Below are 23420 nucleotides of genomic sequence, written 5' to 3'. Positions count from 1 at the left end.
TAAGAGGCAGGTGGGTGAGGGGAAAAGCCAATCTTTCTCTAAGCCAGTTAATTTTGTATGTATGTTTGCCATTATGAAAACACAAGTGACATTCATTTCTGATTCCTTTATATTAAACCATTGCCTTCTCTAAATACCTGCCTGCATCAAACAAGCATGCCACTCCTGCATATTATGTAGGCACTTGTAAAAATGTCAGAGCAAATTATACAGATTCTTTCAGTTCCCCGAGGCTAGCTTGTTATTAACATTTAACACTGACTTCTCCTGGAAATACTTACAAAGGGTGTACAGGTGCCTTGCTGGAAGTGTGCACAGATGTCTTGTGCGCTTTGGAAATCACTGTTGTATATATAATAATAATAATAATTTATTATTTATACCCCGCCCATCTGGCTGGGCTTCCCCAGCCACTCTGGGCAGCTTCCAAAAAAATATTAATATACTGTAATACATCAAATATTAAAAGCTTCCCTAAACAGGGCTGCCTTCAGATGTCTTCTAAAAGTCTGGTAGTTATTGTTCTCTTTGACATCTGGTGGGAGGGCGTTCCACAGGGAGGGCGCCACCACCAAGAAGGCCCTCTGCCTGGTTCCCTGTAACTTGGCTTCTTGCAGTGAGGGAACCACCAGAAGGCTCTTGATGTTGGATCTCAGTGTCCGGGCTGAACGATGGGGGTGGAGACGCTCCTTCAGGTATACAAGTCTCCCAAATGTTAATTTAGCTTGTTGGCTTCACCTTTTCATTTAAGTACAAATTCTGGACTTTCTTTTCCCATTAATAATTTTTAAAATGGCGTATTTATGATAATGAGTGCCTTGCTGGATTTTATTCATCCATTCAGTATTGCGTTTTCAAGTTTCAAAGGTTGCTCCTGATCTTCTTAAGCATTCTGATGAAAATGTCCAATTTCAGCATACTTAATACAGAACAAAGCAGAGCGGTCTAAAAAACAACGAAGTTGAGCACCACCTAGTGAATATGCCACAGAATACAAGTTCTCTCCATAAGGATGGTGCAAATAATGGTGCTTTTTAGATAAGCTTTCAGCCACTAGTACAGTCTTCACTTCAGATGCAGCTCTGCACACAGAATGCCGCCTTTTCTTCTCCAAACAAGCTTTTGGAAGATGCATCCTATTGGGATTGGTGGTGATTGGCACTTAGCCAGCACAAAATCTCAAGCATGTGAGGATTAATTAGTATTGCAAAGACACCTTGAAGATAAAGTGAGCACAGTGTACATGCTCAAAGGCTACTGTTATATTTTTTAAAAAAACAACAAAACACACACCATGATTAATAACTATTGGAAATTTCAACTGCACTCTCAGCAAATATTAAAGTACGGGTTTTCTTTGTGTTAAATAAGATTTTTAATGGAGGTTGCTAGTACTTCAAAGAGGGCTTCAGGCACGTAGAAATTCTTTCAAACAGAATCCAAATCTGAAATGCAGAAAATTCATCAGTAGTGCTTTCTATAAAATAATAATATATAAGCATCCATTATTAGCTTAACCCTACGTCAGGGGTCAGCAAACTTTTTCAGCAGCGGGCTGGTCCACTGTCCCTCAGACCTTGTTGTGGGGCGGGCTATATTTTGAAGGGGGGAAATGAACGAATTCCTATGCCCCACAAATAACTCAAGAGTGCATTTTAAATAAAAGCACACATTCTACTCATGTAAAAACACCAGGCAGGCCCCACAAATAACCCAGAGATGCATTTTAAATAAAAGGACGCAGTCTACTCATGTAAAAACACGCTGATTCCCGGACCATCCACAGGCCGGATTTAGAAGGCAATTGGGCCTTAGTTTGCCCCCGGGGCTTAGTTTGCCTACCCATGCCCTAAACGCTGAAAAACAGCTCTTGCTGAGCATTTAAAAGACATGAGAGATTGATGGTCACATCAGGGTTTCAGTTCTCTTGGCTGTAGTGAACAACCCTGGCAACACTTCAGTGCCAAGTTCTCCATCTTGTGCTGGTGGCCCCAGGGTAGGGAGTCGCATCTGGCAGCCTAGAGCAGGGGTGAGCAACCTGCAGGCCATCTGGATATTGCTGAATCATAGCTTCCATCTTATTTAGAAAGAAACTCTGGGTTATGCAGTTCGGGTAAGAGCAAAGGGAGAATATTAGAGAATTAGCAAAGGTATCTGCAGAACTCAGGAATGTCAGCAGCATAACAAATGATCAAATGTAACACTTGGGCTAAAAAGGTTTGTTATGGGGAAGAATGCCCTCACAACCCAAGTGTGACTTCCAAACTAGTTGGAGATTTATCACTAATAATAATAATAATACAACCAGGCACTGGTAAACAGTGGCAGAGAGATTTGTGCAAGACTGGCAGAAGAGAAGGATGGGAAGGGACAGGAATGTGGACCCAGGTCACATGCTATGCCCAGTGGAGCCGACTGGTTCTCATGTTCGATTGTTCAAGATAACAAGGAATTCATTGCAACCTGCATCTTATTTAGTAGAACAGATAGGTAAAGCACAGGTGCCTTGAGCTACTCTACTTACAAGTAAGGAAAATGTGTGATAAAATAGTGGGTGCCTACCCCATGGTAAAATAAGCCTTTAAAGACATACTTTAAATACACTGATCATATAAGGTAAAGGACCCCTGGATGGTTAAGTCCAGTCAAAGGCAACTATGGGGTGCAGCGCTCACCTCACTTCAGGCTGAGGGAGCCAGCGTTTGTCTGCAGACAGCCTTTCCGAGTCATGTGGTCAGCATGACTAAACTGCTTCTGGCACAAGACACCATGACTAGTGCCAGAGCGCATGGAAACGTCGTTTACCTTCCCACTAAAATGATACCTATTTATCTACTTGCACTGGTGTGCTTTTGAACTGCTAGGTTAGCAGAAGCTGGTACAGAGCAACAGGAGCTCACCACCATCGAGCAGATTCGATTATATATAACCAGTGTTTCCCAAACTTGGGTCTCCAGCTGTTTTGGAACTGCCGTTCCAATCATCCCTGATCACTGGTACTGCTCTCTATGGATGATGGGTGCTGTACTCCAAAAACAGTTGGAGACCCAAGTTTGGGAAACACTTCTATATACTGTGACACTGGTTCCCAAACTCCCCCCCCCCCACGTGTTAGGATGTTGTATGGTTTTCCACTCTATTTTCACAGACACACAGCTGACCAGTTTGGGAACTCTGGTCCTATAATGTTCAATTCGCAGATGCCGAAATGGATGATTGCACATTCTAAAAATGCTGAAGCCAGCGCAGAAATTGTGACTCATAACATAATGTAATTGCCTGACCTTACTCCTTTTACAGTCACACACACCAGTGAGGCAACCAATTAGCCTCTTCCTGCAACATGATCTGACCATACTTCTCAAAGGTAAGCTGAATGTATGTTGGGCAACTGATCGGATTTCACAATTCCACAGTTTCTGTGTGCTTGGCATGGATGTGAAAGGGTGCAGAGATACACTAGAGAAAACAGAAAACCTCCTATTTCTTATGCAGGGGGAGGCCTACTGACTACAGTAAGTCTGTCCTGGAGTAAGTACCTCGTGGATTATAAAGCTCTTTGCGGAAGGGGGAAATGAAGAGAAAATGATCCCTGGGAAACTGTGGGACCGAATAGCATGTTAATGAGCATCTGTCATTTCTCAGTGAAACAAAATAATGTGAAAGTATTTGTGTGCATTGTGAAGGTAAGCTGTGGGAATGAAAACCAGTTAACTTCAGAAATGACCCTTAGAAAAACGAGCTCTTCCTCCTCTGGTTCAACAAGCACCCAATCCAAAATAAGAGAGCAAACACTTAGTTCCATTAGGTCCGTTTTGCCCTAAGCTACTATATGAGAGAAATATATTGCTTTCCCAATTTTGCTCATATTTAATTCTATTAATATCTAAGAAATGGTAATAGGCCGTCTCATCTCATACTGCATTTCCTCTTGATTTCTGAAGGTACACTTTTCTTCTCAGAGTCACCTGGTAGAGGATGAACTCTAAAATGCTAAAATGTTTTTTTTCAAAGGCAGGTGGCATGTCATTTCTTTTCCTCTTTAACTTATCTTGGTAGAATCTTGCTTTCTGACCTAGGGACTGGGTGGGATTTTGGTCCCTCTCTAGGGTACATTTTCAGGAAAATGTTCAGATCATAACTAAAAGAGCTACCTGGCAGCTTAAGCATCCCAAAGTCATTATTATTATTTTCCTGTCACCAGAACCCACATGCTCAGCTTTAGCAATGTTTGGTTCAGGCTGGGATTTTGGAAACTGACTGCTGGTAACTGTTACACCATTCTTCCTTCTTTATCTTAGAATGCAGCATGTAAAAAGTAGCTTCTCGGTGAATAAAATGCCTGATATGAATCTATTAACCAGTGCTGTTAATAGATCAACTAGTGCTGTTCAAATCTAGTTCTGTATGGCAGAATATAGCTCCTCTCTGTTCCATCTTACTTGCTTCTGGATGCAAGAGATTATCTGTCAGAGTCTGTGCATGCTGATTTTGCTTCATATTTAAACAGTGTGTGAAAGCATGATCAAACAGCAGCATCAAGAGCGAAAACAAATTCAGCTCATTGCAGATGAGAGACTAAAGCTGAATTAACACAGCAATTTCATCACAGTAATTGGCAGAGATATGTACACGCATGCACGAACACAACACAACAGACTCTTCCCCAAAACTATGCACAAATTGCCTTCTCTGTTTGTGAAAGCTGCACAAATAATGAGGGCAAGTCTCAGAGCAGGACATCCTAAAACATACCTGAAGCTAGGCTCCCCATTGGACTGCACCGCATCTTAATGGAAGTGGAGGATTCTATGCTTGAAGCTCCTCACATACTAGAAATATCCTGCCCGTGGAAAGTTAGCATATCAGAGAGAAGAGCCTGGTGTGCCAGATTTCTATGTGCAGGAAATGTATTTATGGACCCACCCACCCCCATTTCTAAAGAAGGGTGCAACCTATTTAGCACACTTATACATGACAGCTTGTTGGCATCCGTCAGTCTCAAAGGACAGTGGAGTGCGCCTTTGGGGGGGGGATGAAGTCAAACCACTGCATTAGCAGCCCCAGTGACTTACCCACCAGGGTGTAAGCCTGGTCAACGTGTATGGAGGTCCTGGGCTGCCCAGATGACAAGATCTCTCCCTCCCTCCCAAATGTGGTCCAAAGGAAAGCAGAGCAATGAATTAGGCACCAGCTTGGCTGTAGGACTTGCCAGAAGGAGGCGTGCAAGGTGCCATCCAACCATCTTAGGGGCTCCAATCCAAATTTGTGTAGGATTTACCACCCCTTGGCCTTTTCATCTCCCGAAGATATCCCACAAGGTTTAAGGTCAGAGTTTTCCTTCTCCTAGATTGGCTACCTTCCCAAGTTGATGGCAGCACATTTTCTGTAACTCTAGAAAGTAAATGTCATTTACAATAATTTATCTGGAGGGGCCCCCAGTGAATTGCTACTGCATCCTGAAATAAACAGGACACAACTGGATAGCTCTTTCCCAAAATTCTCAGGATTTTATCTTTAAATAGCTTACCGGTTCCTTGTGTTTATTTTTGGACAGGATTCTTGTTTAAACTAATCTAAAAGATTTGTTTTGTCTGCGACTGAGCTAGATATTTCGTCATTAACGACGTGGTGATGTATCTGGCTCTGATCACAAAACTGACGGCTATCAGTCAGAAGAGAGCCTATGTTTGAACTAGGTTGGAGTGAAATGCATACATCACTGAGCAAGGACTCTTACGCCGTTACACTTTAGCAGTTTTATCATCATCAAGATTAATTGACCGTTCACTGGAGGGACTATAAAAAATGAAAATATATCCTCATTTCCTTTTATACTCACACCAGTAAGGGGTCTTTAATCTAACTGGCTAATTGGTGACTCATATGTTTATTTCCTCCCCCCCACACACACACACACTAATTTAATATTATCAGAATGTGACCTACATAATGGATATGAAGAATGTTATTTTTTCACACACATTCTCTAGGGAAGTTCCAGAGGCTATCGAAACAGTTTGCAGCATATTATTCAAAGTTTGCATCTTGGAATGGTGTTCCTGTACCGTGTGGGATAGCTGTAAATCCCCATGGGGAAAGATTTTGGGCATCATGTGGCAGGGCAGTCTCTCAAAGATGTGCTCTCCCAATCCCACACTCACAGTATGTTCACACTCTTGTCTCAGGTCACGTCCACAGAATGGAAGATAGCAGGATCCACACCCCACGTCCCCAGGATGTGCTTTACAGGGAGCTGGCTTCAGGCACCAGACCAACTCTGCATTACAAATATTTCTGCAAACATGACATGAAGGCTGGCAACCTCAACTCCACCATGTGGGAATCCCACATGACCGCAGTGCATGGAGACAGTCAGGTTCATCATCCATAGCAATGACCAGAAGAGAAATGACCGCTGGGAGGAGCGCAGAGAGAAGAAACGCCACGGTGCATCTGCAGCAGCTCAACCTTCATCGGCCCCAACTGCAACAAAACATTCTCTCCTGTATCGGTCTCTGCGGCCACAGCAGGCGCTGTAAGCTTCCAACAGGGCACACTGGGTCTTAGTAATTATGGCATCCTTTTCGAAGTGCTCACAGACTGTCTGTTTAATTATCTGTTCTGGGACCTTTCCTGGTATTAATGTCGAGCTGACCGGTTGGTAGTTATCTAGGTCTTCTCCCCCCCCCTCCCTTAAAGATGTAATCTGTCTATAGATTAAATACACAAGCTCATTAAATACCCTAAAGTGCAGCTCATCAGGCCCTGGATGATGTTAATTCATTTAACATAGCTACGTGTTCCCTTGCCACCTCTTTTCCTATAGTGGGCTGCAGCTCCTTCCTTGCATCATGCATTCTGTTATCACCAGGTTGTGCACTGCTTCCCTTTTGGATGAAGGCAGAATAATATATGCCATTGCATTACTTGGGGGGGGAGGCATTCCAAACTTCCCGCTGGAACTCAATTTCACAGCTAACAATACTTCAAAACAGTTTAATATGCCACTGTGAGCCCTCTTTTCAAAATCAATTTCAGAAATCACTGGGAGCTGTTCTGATAAATTATTTCTCCTGGGAACCAAAACTTCTTGTCCTTTTTCCCTAGATCTGTAGTAATTACTGGAGAAAGGTAGTAAGCATTAATGCTTCACCAGAAGTATTTGTCTTCTCAATGAATTGTTAAAAGGAATTTCAGATGACATGGCGACATATTTAAGAATATTTACATGCCACGTGATTATAATAAATTCTCCAACTGGTTTACAATAAATATTAAAATCGGCAATAAAAACTGCTGCCCAATAAAAGCATTTTGAAATCATTAAAATTAACATTAAAATATATTAAAGCACATCGGCATGTGTTTTAATGGACTCACCTAACAAAAATGCTTCAAGCAGGTACAGTGAGGACAGCAGTGTTGCCAGCCAGTGGAACTCCTCATTGATATAAGGCTGGCACCTTTGCTGCCATAGTCAAAGTTAAATTTCTTACAGCTGCAGAACAAGTATTGAGTGGCACATGTAACACTGCCAGCACCACAGATACTCCAACCAATCACCTAGGACAGCCGTTCTCAACCTGTGGGTCCCTAGATGTTATTGGACTACAACTCCCATCACCCCTAGCTAGCAAGGCCAGAGCTCAGGGAGGATGGGAGTTGTAGTCCAACATCTGGGGACCCACAGGTTGAGAACGGCTGTCCTAGGAGGAGCTAACCAGACTGTACTTCTTAAGGCACATTATGGCACAAGGCAAGTTGGTGAACCCTTTGTAATTTATCTGAACGTGTCAGTGAGAATGCGTGGCACCCCAGAATAGGACTGCTTTGCTGGAAACTCGTTTTCCTGAGAGCACATGGAAGTTAAGTTTTATTAAGAGCTCATCTGATACAAAGTGTTTCCATAACAAAATATCACCAAGGCTTAATCACCACCACACTTAAATCATCTGAAGTGAGCCAAACCCTAACTCCTGAAAAGAATTCTGTACAGTGGTACCTCGCAAGACGAATGCCTCGGAAGACGAAAAACTCGCAAGACGAAAGAGTTTTTCGTTTTTTGAGTTGCTTCGCAAGACGATTTTCCCTATGGGCTTGCTTTGAGTTTGTTTCCTTTTTCTTAAAACCGTTAATACCAGGGTGCATCCGTGCTTCACAAGACGGAAAATTCGCAAGACGAAGAAACTCGCAGAACGAATTAATTTCGTCTTGCGAGGTACCACTGTAGAACGAATTAATTTCGTCTTGCCAGGTACCACTGTAAATCTGTATAAAGGTGATAGTTTGATGTGTCTGGTTACCTTATTTGGTAGGCGGTGTTGCAGCCAGGCCCTGGGTCCGGCGTCATCCAGCCAAGGGCTGGAGATTGGTGGGTCCCTGCCGTCACCTCCCTGTGCTGTTGGTGCTTCTCCAATGATTCTCCGAGCTTCTCCAACCATTCAGTGCCAAAGGGGGGCATGTCCACAGGGAATTTAAACTCCAGCACAGCAAGGTCAACTGGCCTCTTTTATTGTGAACCAATCAGTACACTAATTTTGGCAGCTGATGGCAAGCAAAAAGGTTTGGGTAAAGCAGGGAGCACTAGCACGAGATCAGGCAAGCTCCTACTTTTGAGTGGGTTCCAGCAGCAAGTGGAAACTAAAATTTTAGTCTTGCCAAGATGATGCCAATGCTTCAAGATACGCAAGGTATTTTGAAATGGTTGATTTTAAGTTTCGTCAAGCTAGGTATGTTGGTATTTCCTATTGTATACTTTGTGTTAAGCTGTAACTCACCCTGAGACCTTGTGCTGAATCAGATACAAATACAGTGGTACCTTGATTTACGAACTTAATCCGTTCCGGAAGTCTGTTCTTAAACCAAAACCGTTCTGAAACTGAGGTGTGCTTTCCGTAATGAGGCCTCCCACCGCTGGTTCCCTTCCACTGTTCGGATTCCGTTCTTAGACCGAGGTAAAGTTCTCAAACCGGGACACTATTTCTGGTTTGGGGGAGTTTGTAAACCAAATCGTTCTTAAACCGGACTGTTCTTAAACCAAGGTACCGCTATACTGAAAAGAAATATACAGTGGTACCTCGGGTTACATACGCTTCAGGTTACATACACTTCAGGTTACAGACTCCGCTAACCCAGAAATAGTGCTTCAGGTTAAGAACTTTGCCTCAGGATGAGAACAGAAATTGTGCTTCAGCGGCACGGCAGCAGCAGGAGGCCCCATTAGCTAAAGTGGTGCTTCAGGTTAAGGACAGTTTCAGGTTAAGTACAGACCTCCGGAACCTGAGGTACCACTGTATCAGATAATAAAACAAACAGGTGACTGCTAACAAAGAAACAGATACAGGACATGGAACACCAGAGGTAAGGAAATGTTGCTACAGGTTGCTCATAATGTGCAGCTCCAAACTATTTTTGCCAAATTAATCACCTTCATATGCTCAGGCCCAGTTTTTAGCCTAAGAATGAAACAATCCTCCAGCACACCAAGGTCAATCAGTGATAATATATATATATAGTCCTTGCATTCCACTTCAGTTTTCCCATTCAGATTCCATCCCAGATGCTAATGTCAGGTGAGCCTGCTTTGGAGCCAACTGAGCTCTATAGATAATTCATAATCCTGCTTATCTCTGCTACCTTGTCAGAAAGTCCTTCTTCACCTACAATGACTCCCAACAGCATTTTCTAGCTGCAAGGACTACTCCACTGATGTGTCAATAGCTTTCCCACATTTACTTTGCCAATAAATTGATATTTGAAAACAGCAACTGCATACTCAGCTTTTTCATACGTGCTGTTAAAGAATATCCAGAATGCACACAAAAGGGTATCCCTCTTACAGCATGGAAGCGTTTTCACTTCATTAATAAACACCTTATAAATTAGAGACCCTGCTACATTATCTATTTCTCATGAGTGTGTGTATGTGTTTGATTTGAGAAGTTCAAACTTGTCTGAAGGGTGGAAAATAAAAATATAAGTGCTTCTACAGGCCTACTGTTGTAACTGTTATCAGACTAGCTTTTAACTTGTAGGTTTTAATTATGCTTTATATTGATTTCTAATTCCTTTATGAAAAACAACACCAATAGTTAGGATTTTACAAAATGTTTAAGAGTCTGGAATTAAATAGAACATCTGCAAAATTACAGTTACAAAATGTCTGCAAAATTAAATGCAAAACTGCATTCTATTTCAAAGGGAATTTGCAAAATCAAAAATTAAGGTGGTGTGGGTGGAAGAAGTCCTTGCTATACAGTTGTACCTTGGTTGTCGAACGCCTTGGTACTCGGATGTTTTGGCTCCAGAACGCCGCAAACCCGGAAGTGAGTGTTCCGGGTTGCGAACGTTTTTTGGAAGCTGAATGTCCAACGCGGCTTCTGATTGAGTGCAGGAAGCTCCTGCAGCCAATTAGAAGCCGTGCCTTGCTTTTCGAACTGTTTTGGGAGTCTAATGGACTCCTGGAACAGCTTAAGTTTGACAAGCAAGGTATGACTGTATTCAGTAAGTGCTTGCCAATTTGTTCTAAATTTATATTGTTTTTCTTTTTATATCTCACACAATGAGCTAAGCTGGCTATTGATTTGGTCTGTTTTCTCCCCTGAGACTGCAAAGTGTAGAAATACAAAATAAATAATAATATGTTTTATTTACAAATGAGGAAACAAAACAGAAGGTGCCAATCAGCATGTGTTATACCAAAAGCATCACTTTGCTTGGTCAGCAAGGCAACGTTTTTCATCTCCTGGCTTACTCCCTGACACAAGCTTTCACTGGTTCATATATTACTGCCAAGCTAACCCTGACTTTGGACCTCATACACATGAGCAGTCTGAGAAAGCCTAAAAACATTGTTCAATACAGAAAACAATATTGTGGAGCCAGGTCTAGAAGGAAAAAGTGCATTTTGGAGATAGAGAAGCTTTGTCCCAAACATCAGATTTCTGTAAGAGCCAAGGTAGTATATATTTTCACATTCATAATTTGATGCAGGGGTGCCAACTTGAATAAAATATTGGGGGGATTACCCAAGTATGTCCCACCTCTCATAATCAATAACAACATGTGGTGCGTGCACACCATTTGAATGGTAATGTCCATTAACTTTGGGGGGGTGCCTCAGAAATTTTATTGGGGGGATGCGAAGGGATCTCAGCTCCTACGAGTTGGCTTCTATGATCTGAAGCCATAAAAGTGGTATACAACAAGATAAAAACGAGATGAAACACACACACACACACAAAAACCAACTTCTAAAAATAAAACCATTTCTATAGATGTCCAAAACATGACTGGGCCACAACTCACGAAAAATGCCTTCTGAAACAAAAGTGTGTTTCGTAGGTACCTAAACAACACTATGTTAGGCGCCTGTCTAAATTTTGCTGGTAACTGGTTTCAAACTTGGAGTTACTAATGCTAGGGCCCAAAACAGCCAAGCTATCTCGGCATAGGAATGGCTCTGGTTGTCCTACACCCAAAGCTGTTAAAAGGCACTCCTAAGTAACCCATCTCCTGGGTATGCAAACCACACACCCACACGTTTTCCCTGAAGTCTACTCGATTCTGATGGAATAACTAAAAAAGTAAGCAGCATCTTGGGACCGCAGCAATCTTATTCCTGATTCAGTCACCATTTTTATGTGAAAATGATGCCCTCCAAGTAAAAAAGGCCAGCTACTAGCTTGTCTCACCCTCCTTCCTTCTGGCACTGCTCTTAGATATTCTCCTTTCAGGGGGAATAATCAGCAAGAAAGAGCTAGATTGTGTGAAGTATTGAGTCTGGCTCTGGCTCCTAGGCATTATCTAATGAAACATGGTGGCCACTCGCTTTATTCTGTAGATACCAAGGACATTTTGACAGACTAGCTTGAGAAATAAATAGTTTCAAAAGCTGTTCACATATGTAGTCTTGAGCCTGTTGTTTCTCATCTAGGATTTGGCTAGTTCTGCATCAAATATTTGTATTTCATTTGGAGAGGGTGGGGAGAGAGCTACAAGTTCAAGAATAATGAACTTCGTTAAAAAATGACAAGGAGAAAAAACACTAGGGCTTATCATTCGGGAAAATATGGGTAGAAAACTGTATCTGCTCTCTGTGGATAAAACAACAGATAATTCACGTTATTTGAACAGAAGTCTGTCTCCTACTGATACGAATGCCAGGCTGCTACTGTACTTCAGATGCAGTTTAGTAATTGCATATGCCAGCAAATATGTTTTGTTATCAGACTTGAGAGATTTTGGTTTTGGTTTTTAAAAAAAAAAACACCCTTGGTGAGCTATATTTGGATGACCACAAATCAAGGCTGGTATTTTTTTATTTAACAGAGGTGAAGTTCTTTCGTTTTCCAAGAGATTGTGCCTTACTTTAAAATTTCTCTGCTCTGTTGTGAGTTGTGTCAAACTGAATTGTTCCTAAAACATATTCTGTTCTTTTAGAAATGCCATCAAAGTGCGGCAAAGGGATCAGCATGCCATTCTACTTTAGTGTTTGAATGTTATTACTTCATTCTACCAAATTTAATCATCAAACTCGTTCATCTCATGAGATGGTAATTTTCGTGCAAGTGCAATTATATTTCACAGCAGGACAGCTGATTAGGCAGACAGAAAAAAATAATTCATCAGGAAATTATAAAAAGAATTAATCGTCAACAACTTGGATAGTGAAAATCGCTGCATGCTGCAGTTTTGCTAAATATTTTAAGACCTTCGTTCTCACCATACCTTAATGGGGAGCAGTATATATTCACCAACAAATAAGGAAAACATAACCCATAATTAAAGTTTACATTTCTATTTGTGCTGGAAAGATGGCACTCTTTAAATATATTTAAATGATAGTGATGGTACCTCCAGTGATAAACAAGATGTTTCATGAGCTTCAACATTAAAATCCTTTTAAAAAAGGAAAAAATGGCATTACACAATACACTGCTACTAATTCATATTTTACTGTCATATTTCATACAGATTTATCTGCCATACATTACACCCTCAGTACTTAAAATACAAATGACAATGTTTCAAATGACTAGGGCTAGACTAGTGCCGTCTTAAAATACACCCATAATTGTTTTAAGAATAAGAAAACACTTATGAAAATCAGTTCTATGGGCCATTCCCTACATCTTTATACTAAATCACTAATAATTAAGCAATATCTGTATCTATAGTTAAAAGTTAGATTTAGTAACTGGAATGTAGGAAATTTCTACAAATTGTGTGCGAGACACAATGAGTATATACTGTACCTTTGTAACAGATGGCAAGGTGTTCAAAACAGCCCCTCAGTTGTAATCATATGCATCAAAATCTTCGTTTTTCTTATCGTAAGACAGTTTCTTTGTATCTAATTTTCTCGAATCTTCGTTTGCTTCTTCATTTTGATCTAAAAATTAGATAAGTGTTTATTCAAATATGAAAGCCAGCTTCACCTTGGTCTTGCAGTTAACAGTGTCTCTCCTCTGAACTCGATGCTTCCAAGTATTGACTAAACTGTATTTCTCGATAACTGTAAATGCAATAAATTAACATGAAGATTATTTCACAACACAAGTACCTCTATAAGTAAAAGGTGCATATGCCTTCAGTTGGTTTCAGGCAATAGGAGCCTTACTTGCTACCATCCAAAACTAGATTTTTTTCTATGAGAACAGCACCAGACTTTGCAAGTTTCTTTGGAAAGTTTTTGCAGCCAATATCCACTTTATGTATGTAGCTTGTAAATATAACTGGGCAGGGTGGGGGGGGGCACAAACAGCCTTACATGAATGGAAAGTTCTCAGACTCCAAGCCACACCCTTGCTTCAGAGTAGTGCCAGTTAGTTCCTACCACTGACTTGAGACTTCAGAGACCCTCATCATCACTGTGACCCTCTGTACAGCATAAATACCACATGGGTGTTAGGATTCCTTAGCCTGTCTTCCTTACCTTTCTTAACCATCTTTCCTCTAATGTTAGAACTGTTGTCCCAGACTCTCCTATTCCTATTACTGCTATGATACCTCCATTCCCAAACTCCCAACTAGTACCTCACTCTAAACTCCTCTTTTTCTCCCACTGGACACCTTCTTTCTCCATGTGGCTGTGGTGAGAGCACTGGAGGCCAGCTGCTTTTGCCCAGTCCTGCATGCTCCCACCCCTCTCCGTCCATGTACTGCTGGTTGGCTAGGAAGCTTTACAGTGCAGAGTTTGACATCACTGGAAAGACAGATCGTGAAGCTGAGGCTCCAATACTTTGGCCACCTCATGAGAAGAGAAGACTCCCTGGAAAAGACCCTGATGTTGGGAAAGATGGAGGGCACAAGGAGAAGGGGACAGCAGAGGACGAGATGGCTGGATAGTGTTCTCGAAGCTACCAGCATGAGTTTGACCAAACTGCAGGAGGCAGTGGAAGACAGGAGTGCCTGGCAGCTGTGGTCCATGGGGTCACAAAGAGTCGGACACGACTAAACAATTAAACACCCACAGACTCCTTGAAGGATCAAGGGAGTCCTGATTAGACTTCCACAGAGGTTAAAACCCCATTACCTTGAAGTAGCTAATGGCTGCAGAAGACATCACCCCATCTATCTGGCCAGGAGTCATCATTGGGGAAGGGCTCCGGTCAGTATCTACCTAGCCCTGCTGTAAAACTCAGCCAGTTACTTCAAGGCCTTCCTGATGCAATGTGGCCTCAGCTGTTAAGAGCACTGTCTGTGGTCCTGAACTGACACACATTCATCTCCAAGGAACTTCTGACCTTCCCTTGTTGGGTTACCATCCCAAGAAGAGGGGACAGATCAAAAGGGCAAGAAATGCAAGACAGTGCTTACAAAGTAGATCAAAGGCCACCAGAAGAAGGAAAGTAGTAATTCACAAGAAAACGAAGGCCCTATTTCAGCCTTTCTCAACCTGTGGGTCCCCAGATGTTGTTGAACTATAACTCCAATCACCCCTAGCTAGCAAGGCCAGAGCGCAGGGATGATGGGAGTTGTAGTCCAACAACATCTGGGGACTCACAGATTGATAACCGCTACCCTATATGCTCCTCTCATAAAAATAACCCTCTGGGTAGACAAAAGCATTTGGATTTAACTATTGTACATATCTACACAGCAACTCTCATCCTTTAATACTATAGATTTGGAATGGGTAGAGTCTTACATTACGAATCATTTCACTCATTCCGTGAGAAAATATTTTGGATGAACATTTTGAAAAATGGTGGACAAAAAATACCTCCTTCCCCCGACTTTACATGTCTAGTTGTAAACAAAACTTCAGGGGGGGAAATGTCCCACATTATATTTAGGCATCCAGGAGGACGTGAGGAAGAGACAAGGAAAAGCTGAATTAAATAAATTCCCCTGTTGTACTCAAGCTTAGCAATATTTTTAATTCTTTTATTATTTAAACAATTTATATACTACTTAATTATAGTCGTCTCTAAGTGGTGTTCAAGGAACTCAATACAATGCAAATAAATATCAGTTAAAATTAGAAATTGAGTTATTGATTTGTTCCTTTGTATTCTGCCTTTGCTCCAGACAACCTAATGGTGGTGTAGATGGTGTGTTAATCAATTTTAACTCTTAGGATTGTTGTGAGGGTAATTTTGGTTGGGAGACAGCTGCTGACTCAAGATCACCAGAGACAAGAGAATTAATGATCCTGTTAACAGTGTGTCTACAGTGTGATGTCAGCTTCATGCAATGCCTAGTAAAAATTACCCTTCGTCCTGACAACACTGTGGATTTCCTTGATTCCAATCATTGGCCATTTTTTTGGCAGAGAAAAACAGCATAACAATATCAATACATGGGATAAGTTGTGTTATATGCCATAGCAGGGCACTGATTTTCCGTTGTTGTTTTTTTAAAGAAGTCTGCTTCTACCTAGAAATTCATGACTGAACAACCTAGGTCTCTGTAGGTTGGTTGTCAATGGGACTGGGGATTTTGATACAGTACTACATTATTCCGTTCACATCTCTAACCTACAAACAGCCACTACCCGTCGGCCTATGCGGTCTCCTATTTCATTTGCTACACACCTTCCAGCATGTTCAACAAATGAGGCAGAATCCTTCAACTGACGGCTCATTCATTATAAAATGCTAATTCATTCCCAGATTATTGTTAATACCTTTTTTGAAGAACATCTCTGTGACCCCTTAGAGGGGGAAATGTAATCCCATAATCAAAATCATTATAGCAGCACACATAAGCAAGAACGGCCGATACCCTCTCCCATCTATGCTTAAAAATTAGCAAACTTGCATGCTAGCGTATAAGTATAGGTAATTTGTAGTTAAGCCCCATGCCTTTTAAGTGGACTTTGAAGTACACACAGAATGCAGCCTTGGAAACATCTGCGCACAACACCCTGGGTGTGGCAAAGCTTTCTTTTCTTTTTATTTAGCTGTGATTTGCCCCAAGGCCTGGGGATGACAGAAGCTAGAAAGTGAGATGAAATAAATAATAAATCCATGATCCAATGGGTGGAAGCGTGGGAGCTCAGTGAAAGAAGGCATATGCCTTTCAGGAGGAAGGTTTGGGGGTTTTTTACGCATAATCACATTCCTGGAAATGACATAATCATTATTGCTGAAGTTTGCAGCCTGAGGCAGACCTGAAATGTTTCTACAACATGGTGACGGAAATGAAAATAGGATGTTCTGATGGAAAGCGTTAGGCCGCTTTAATGGAAAACACAGTACTGCGGCTTCATCTGCAATATAAACAAAATAATACAGAGGACTTGCCCTCCTAGCTTCTATAATTATACCTTTTCACTATTGGAAGTAATTGAAAGCACAATGGATTTTTTCTTCTTCTCATTACATTCATAATACTCAGTTATCTACCTAAAGTTAATCAACCAAGAAATGAAAACTATGTGTGAGAGGAAGAGTAAATAGGCTGTTGTCATTATTACACGGATTCTAACATAGTGAGGGTTCGTGCATTACAAAATTAACTTTAGGGTATTTTAGCATCTCTGCCTAAGCCAGCAGACCAAACGTGCCGATTACCAACACTAGAGATATTTCAAGAAATGCAATGAATTTTGGGGGTAGGGAGCAGGAGGAAGAAAATGGAGACTTCTACTCAGAAAAGTAAACGTTATGCACTACAATATATTCTGAGCTGATCTATTTATTATACCCGTATTTAATTCGACACACTAGAAGCAAAAAAAAATCAAACGAAATAAGAAGGGAGAAGCTGTTGTGTACCGTTATTAGTCCAGAGTGCTAGCTAGGTGCCCAATCTGGCTGACACCCCAAGCACACCCTTTAAGCTCCTTCAAGTTTGCTCTACAGGTGGCTGTGCAAAGCCGTACAGAGAAAGCAGGTCTGGTGTAAACTAGCTATCCTCATTAACAGGAGGCAAAGTATCTGGAAGGGAAAGAGTTCCAAATGAATGCTAATTCCTAACTCCGAACCAGATCGATTTGCCAACTCCCGTAGTTTGATTTGGCCATCAGTGAGAGCAGTGTCATTTTTTTCTAGGAAAAGAGGTGCCAGAACTCACCATTAACACCTTCCCTTGTTCTCTTATAATGGCAATGGCGCCCACCTGAGAGGTGCTGGAACTGAGTTTCCAGCGAGTTTCGGCTGAAACAAAACCCATGAGAAAGAGAACAAAGCAACTTCCCCAATGAGCACAGTCTTCACTTGAAAGTTATCAATAACAGTTAGAATCACTGAATCATAGAGTTGCAGAGTTGGGTGGGACCAAGGTTGTAGCATATGCATAGCGGCATCCCATTTCTGCTCTGGCAGACAGCACAGCGCATTCTCCCTGTATGTGGCAACTCACCATCCTGGCTGATGGCTTTTACATCTCCAGTTGCATCATTCTGCATCAGCTGTTGTTCTGGCATGTTGACGGAGTCCGCTTGGTCCTCTGGCTGATCACTATGTCCTGTCTTCTCATTGGGTACAAGGTGTGATGGTTCATCTTCTTCCTGCATCTCCCTCCTCTTAGGTACAAGTTGTGCTGGTGCGTCTTGTCCCTCCATTTCTGGGGAACCAATGCTGTCTGTATCTCCCTCATTTTCTTTACTGTCCATTCTGGTAGAGGGACTCAGTGGCACTTCAGCTACAGGGGGCGGTTGAGTGGTGCCATAGACATTACTTGTGTGGCTGTCAGTTCCTACCACAGACCCAGCACTTCCAGCTAATAAGGTCTCCTCACCTGTGAACAAAAAATGTAACTGTAAATGAAATGGAGTCCAGGTAATGAGGAAGTAAGAGCTAAGTGGTGCAGTGATGCAAGGTTCTGGAGCCCTCATCTCACTAGGTCATGGTGATCAAGGACTGAGTAGCCCTACTGATGTTCTTTATGTGTGTGCCAAATTTTTATTAAACTTTAAAATCTTTAACATATAAATTCCAGATTTCAAATTTCTTATACATTTCTCTTTAAACTTTGACTTCCCACCTTTCCCTGCATGCTGTTAATCCCATCCTATTTGCATACTGCATTCTAATAAAAGTTTCTCCTAAGACGTATCTTCTATTTCATATGTTATCATTTTTCTTCTGCTGCTCGTATTGCAAATCCTGCTTGCCATTTCATCCATGTATGATATCTTTTTCAGATATTCATCCTTCCATGAATAGTCCGTCATGTTGGTTTCCTATTTTTTGCTGTTTGTTCCACCAGTTCTGCAAGGTCTATTAGTCTTTCTGATGTTCTTGATCCTCCTGTAATATTGAGGTACGGAATTCTAGATGAATCAAACAAAGCTTTCTTGAGCCAGTTCCAAGTGCCCCTACTATGCAATGGTGCCCAGATTCATCCAGGAAAAAATAGGTAACTAATGATCCAGTGTGCCACTGCTCTCAAACAGAGCATATTTTGAGCTCTTTGGATTTCTCTAAGCATGGTACTCTTTTTGCTATGAAACTAATGGATGGGCTGGAAAGCAATGTCTGAAGTGGAGAGCTTGTGCTGGTTTTCGTTTCTTTTGCTAAGACAGGATATACCACCTCTTGGGCATATTCATAGTTTGGCAGACCAGGAGACACAATGGCTGCTTGCTAGCACTGAAATCCAACAGCTCTTCATCTTCAGCAGTTTCAACTCCAGGCATTCAGTAAGACAAGCAACTTTCATGCATGAAGGTTTGCAAAGTTGTAATGGCACAGAGAAGTGTGATCGAGCGTGTTGAGATGGCACAAGCGTAGGTCAGATATCACCCCTGAAAGACCACGTGACTATTTTATAAACTGGCACATGGATAAACATCCATTCCAAAATCATCCATCATCAGGTGGTGTAGTTGCATCCAACAGCTCATCCACTGCTGCTCTGAGATGTGTTCATTTGAATGGTAAGGAGATAACTATATCAGGTGATCCACCTCACAGTGTCCCATAATAAGAAATGTATCACACATGCTGTATTTTCCACAAGGATGTAATCTCTGCAGTAGTGCAGGTACTAGACCCATAGCTTCAAATTGCCAAGTGTTGTACGTTCTGGATTACACAATGTTGTAACATGGACTCAGCTTCCCTCTGCTGTTGAATAAAGGATGTAAGTGAAGTCCTTGAGTATATTTGTCCAATCAGCAATAATATCGCCCATGTTTCACACTCCAGTTTATCTATTTTTTATATTTATCTAGTCAGTTAGTTTTGACATTGTCTTCTCACTGCATTGTAGCATTACAAGTCCTGGCACATCTTGACTTCATCATCAGCATCAACCAATTCTAAACTACTTATATCTGGGATGTGGGCTGGAGTGGGAGAATACAGTCTCCCTATGAGGTGATGCTCTAATGTAGTGATGGCCAAACTTGGTCCTCCAGCTGTTTTAGGACTACAACTCCCATCATCCTTAGCTAACAGGACCAGTGGTCAGGGATTATGGGAATTGTAGTCCCAAAGCAGCTGGAGGGTGTAGGAATGATCGCTGGGTGCGGAGCAGCCTCAGCTGCCTCCAAGCGTGACCTTGGGGTGCAGGGAACATTCCTCCTCACAGATATAGCCGCAGCGGCAGCTGCCTGAACATCTTGCCCTCTGTCTAACCTTTTGCAGTCTCAGTAGTTTGCGGTGTCCTGTCTGTGACCTTTGTCTCTGAGGTCTTTGTCTTCTTCTTCATACACTGTGCAAGGGGGAAATAACACAGTGGAAACAGGTGCCAGAATAGCTTTGTACTACCCCACGATCTTAGGACTGGAAGATGTGTAAAGCCCAAAATGTATCTGCCTGGGTTTGCATATTGTGTCAATAAAAGGAGCCTCCACAGAGCTGTCCAGCAGCTTGCTTGCAGCTCACCTGTGTGCTGCTCACCTGCATTATCAACTCCTTCCTCATATCCTTCACTTCAGGAGGGCCAAGTTTGGCCATCACTGCCCTAATGCATCAATAACTATTGTTGGTTTGGCACAGCTTTTTGCAGGGCGAATGCTGGCTGAGCAATGTGCTGCTGGTTGTGAGCTCACCACTATGCAATTCATGTTGACACCATGTTGTATATTCATGACTGACGGTGAAGAAAATAACTGGTTAATAACCACTGAGCATTTACAGTCGCAATGCTTTGTCATGAGAATCCTGACATCCTACCTATGCTTCTTTCATATTTGATACGCTGGCTCATCGGGAACTGAAGATGGCAATGGATATACAACATTGCTTCTCACCCAGGCAATTTGGTAACCAAAGAAATATCACCATATGTCAAAGACGGGACATAGAGACAGTGAGCAAATTTCCGTGACTCAACTTCTACAGTGGTGGTTGGTACTCAGTGCTGTGCCATGGTTGTGTGCTTGCACGCCAAGGCTTCGTGCTTCCCTCTGTCCCTACTGCTCAGGGAGGGCAGAAGCAAGGCAACAAAAAGCAAAAGGAATGCCAGAGGTCTGGTTGAGTCTCCAATGACTACTATCAAGGGAATGCATTGCCAGGATAGACTAACTCTTGGGTTTTCAGTTTCCTTTCAGCTGCTTGCTTTCAGTGAACTGCATTATTATGCAGCCTGACTTCTTATATATGTTTTTCCCCCTGCAAATATATATGATAGATTTCTCTCACACTAAAAAGACACCAAAGGTACCTCACGCAAAGGGAAAAGAATCTGCATTAGACCATATACTTAAAACCAAGACATTTGCGAAAATGTAGACTTCTAGCCATCTAGCATTACCCAAATGAATTTCTCAGGCTTTTGTAGTCCAGAAGCTACAGCAGCTTTTCAATGAAAAGACAGTTAATGAATATAACTTCACCAAAAAAGATAGTATTCATGTGTAAGGAGAAAATGCATAACTCTGTAGCTTCCCAGCTGACAAAACGAGTCTATGACAGGACAAAGATAATAGTTCTCAAGAATGAATGAATTAGCTGGCGTTAAGGCTCATGTTGAATAGGTTACCATACTTTGCTGGAAAATATTTCAGAAGAAACAACCAACATTTAATGCTGTCAGAATATGGATTCACTCACAAGTGCAAATCTTTCTTTCTTTCTTTTTTTAAGCTGTAAAAATGAACTGCTGAGACAGCTTGTTTAAATCAAGAGGCTGTAAGTATTTTCCTGGCTCACTGTTGCAAATATGAGAAGCACTCTCTTGGGAGTTTATCTAAATTATCTGGTTATTTAATGTTAGTTACTGACTTTTCCTTTATCAAAACTTTAGGCGGAATGCGAGCAAGTCCTGTACTGGTAAGCATTACAGACCTATAGTTTTGTGTTGTATAAGGGGCCCATAGACCTATTTGAAGCAGCCCCCACCTCCACGCACGACATTTCACGGTGCCATGCACATGCTACGAGCTACCACCTCCAATTTTTAGTTTTAACTTGCTGTAGATAAGCATGGAAAAGATCCACACACATCTGGCCAGAGGGATTAAAGCCTGCCTCCCTCCTGTTAGTATTTGTACTTTATTTGTTAGAAAATGTATTTTACAAAGAATAAATTGTTAAAGGGGGGAAGGAAACATATGTAATGGAACAACTGCAAAGATTTTTGACTGGCCAGCTAAACCAGGTGAGAGTAGTTGATGGGTCTCAAACCCTCAGGGACAAATGCAAAGACGAGATCCAGCAGATTGAGTGGACAAGACCAGTAGTGGGTCCAATGGTTTCTGAACGTGCTGTAAAGCAAAGTGAGGGGCAGATAGGGCTTGTCAACCTGGGAAGGTAGCCCATTTAGGAGAAGCAAAACTCTGATCCTAAACCTCCACTGCCTATCTTCAGGATAAGAAAAGGCTCAGGAATAAGCCCTACACCATGGGTAGGCAACCTAAGGCCTGGGGGCCGGGACCGGCCTAATCGCCTTCTAAATCCAGCCTGTGGACGGTCTGGGAATCAACGTGTTTTTACATGAGTAGAATGTGGGCTTTTATTTAAAATGCTTCTCTGGGTTATTTGTGGGTCATAGGAATTTGTTCTTCTTCTTTTTCTCAAAATATAGTTCGGCCCCTCACAAGGTCTGAGAGACAGTGGGCCGGCCCCCTGCTGAAGAAGTTTGCTGACCCCGGCCCTACACAAATCCTGCATGGAGTCCCCAGAGAGTTGGATGGCACATTGCACGCCTCCTTCCGGCAACTCCTGCAGCCAAGCTGGTGCCAAACGCATTGCTTTCCTTTCCTTTGGACCACATCAGCGAGACTGGGGGGCAAGGAGGTCTTGTCGTCTGGGCAGTCCAGGACTGCTACACACTGCTTGCGCTCCAGGGAGCTCATTCGGTGTTGCTAACACAGTGGTTTGCCTTTCACCCCCGGAAGCACACTCCATTGTCTCTTGAGACAGATGCCAATATAAAAATATAAATCATTCAGAAAGTTAGAGAATATGAGATACAGGCAGCCCCCTGTGTACATGAAGGTTACGTTCCAAGGTACTGCATGCGTTGGCGGAATCATGTATAAGTGAAAAAGTGAGCAAACATCCCACCCTGCCTCTGCCCTGCTTTTAGTGATGTTTCATTGGTATCTTTATGATGTTTCTGGGTCACTTCCAGGTTTGACATGATACACGTATACACGATTGTGCACATATCAAATGCGTGTAAAAGGAGGGTTGCCTGTATATTCTAGGCATATTGATTTATCAGCCAAAAAATGAAGAGAGGAAAGGAATGGAAAATAACAGTGAGATTTAAGGCACAAGCCCACAGCCAAGATCTACCAGCTACGGGGTTTTATGATTTGGTGGAAGCCTTGCTACTGCTAATTCAGCACAAAGGGAACCGTATTTTCAAGCTCCAAACACCAGATGCAAATAGTTGTGCATGAAAATTCAGAGGCCAAATTTTAAGTCTCCTTCCTGATCTATGACAATGAGAGTGTTGTTTTGAGGTTTCTAGCCTCAGCACCTAAACACATTGAGGATCACTAGTTTCAACAGTTGGTCTGACTTTTGAAAAAGACAACTTAGGGCCACACCACACAATTCACTTTTAGA

General features: G+C 42.0%; 1 protein-coding gene across 6 annotated transcripts in view; it reads right to left on the bottom strand.

Moving 5' to 3' along the window:
• Window positions 1–518: 518 nt before the first annotated feature.
• The window catches only part of DCDC2C (doublecortin domain containing 2C), a 57709-nt gene continuing 34807 nt past the window's right edge, over window positions 519–23420 (bottom strand). Inside the window, exons 12-16 of one of the 6 annotated variants that reach the window (XR_014561924.1) lie at window positions 17815–18192; window positions 13260–13396; window positions 12859–12903; window positions 8307–8547; window positions 519–1445 (exon numbers count right to left, since the gene is read on the bottom strand). Coding sequence is in view for 3 of the 6 variants with exons in the window: in XM_083730435.1 (XP_083586561.1) it covers window positions 13296–13396; window positions 17815–18192 (479 nt within the window). In the remaining 3 variants the exon portion in view is untranslated. Of the gene's footprint in view, window positions 1446–5909; window positions 7992–8264; window positions 8548–12786; window positions 12904–13259; window positions 13397–17814; window positions 18193–23420 lie in introns of those variants that run through there. The other 5 variants (XR_014561926.1, XR_014561925.1, XM_083730435.1 and 2 more) reach the window with 5 other exon arrangements.

The sequence above is a fragment of the Podarcis gaigeae genome, assembly GCF_964106915.1.
Source record: "Podarcis gaigeae genome assembly, chromosome: 3".
In the NCBI taxonomy this organism is placed as follows: Eukaryota; Metazoa; Chordata; class Lepidosauria; order Squamata; family Lacertidae; genus Podarcis; species Podarcis gaigeae.
Note: the sequence above shows the minus strand (reverse complement) of the source record. Positions and strands in the feature narration are given on the sequence as shown.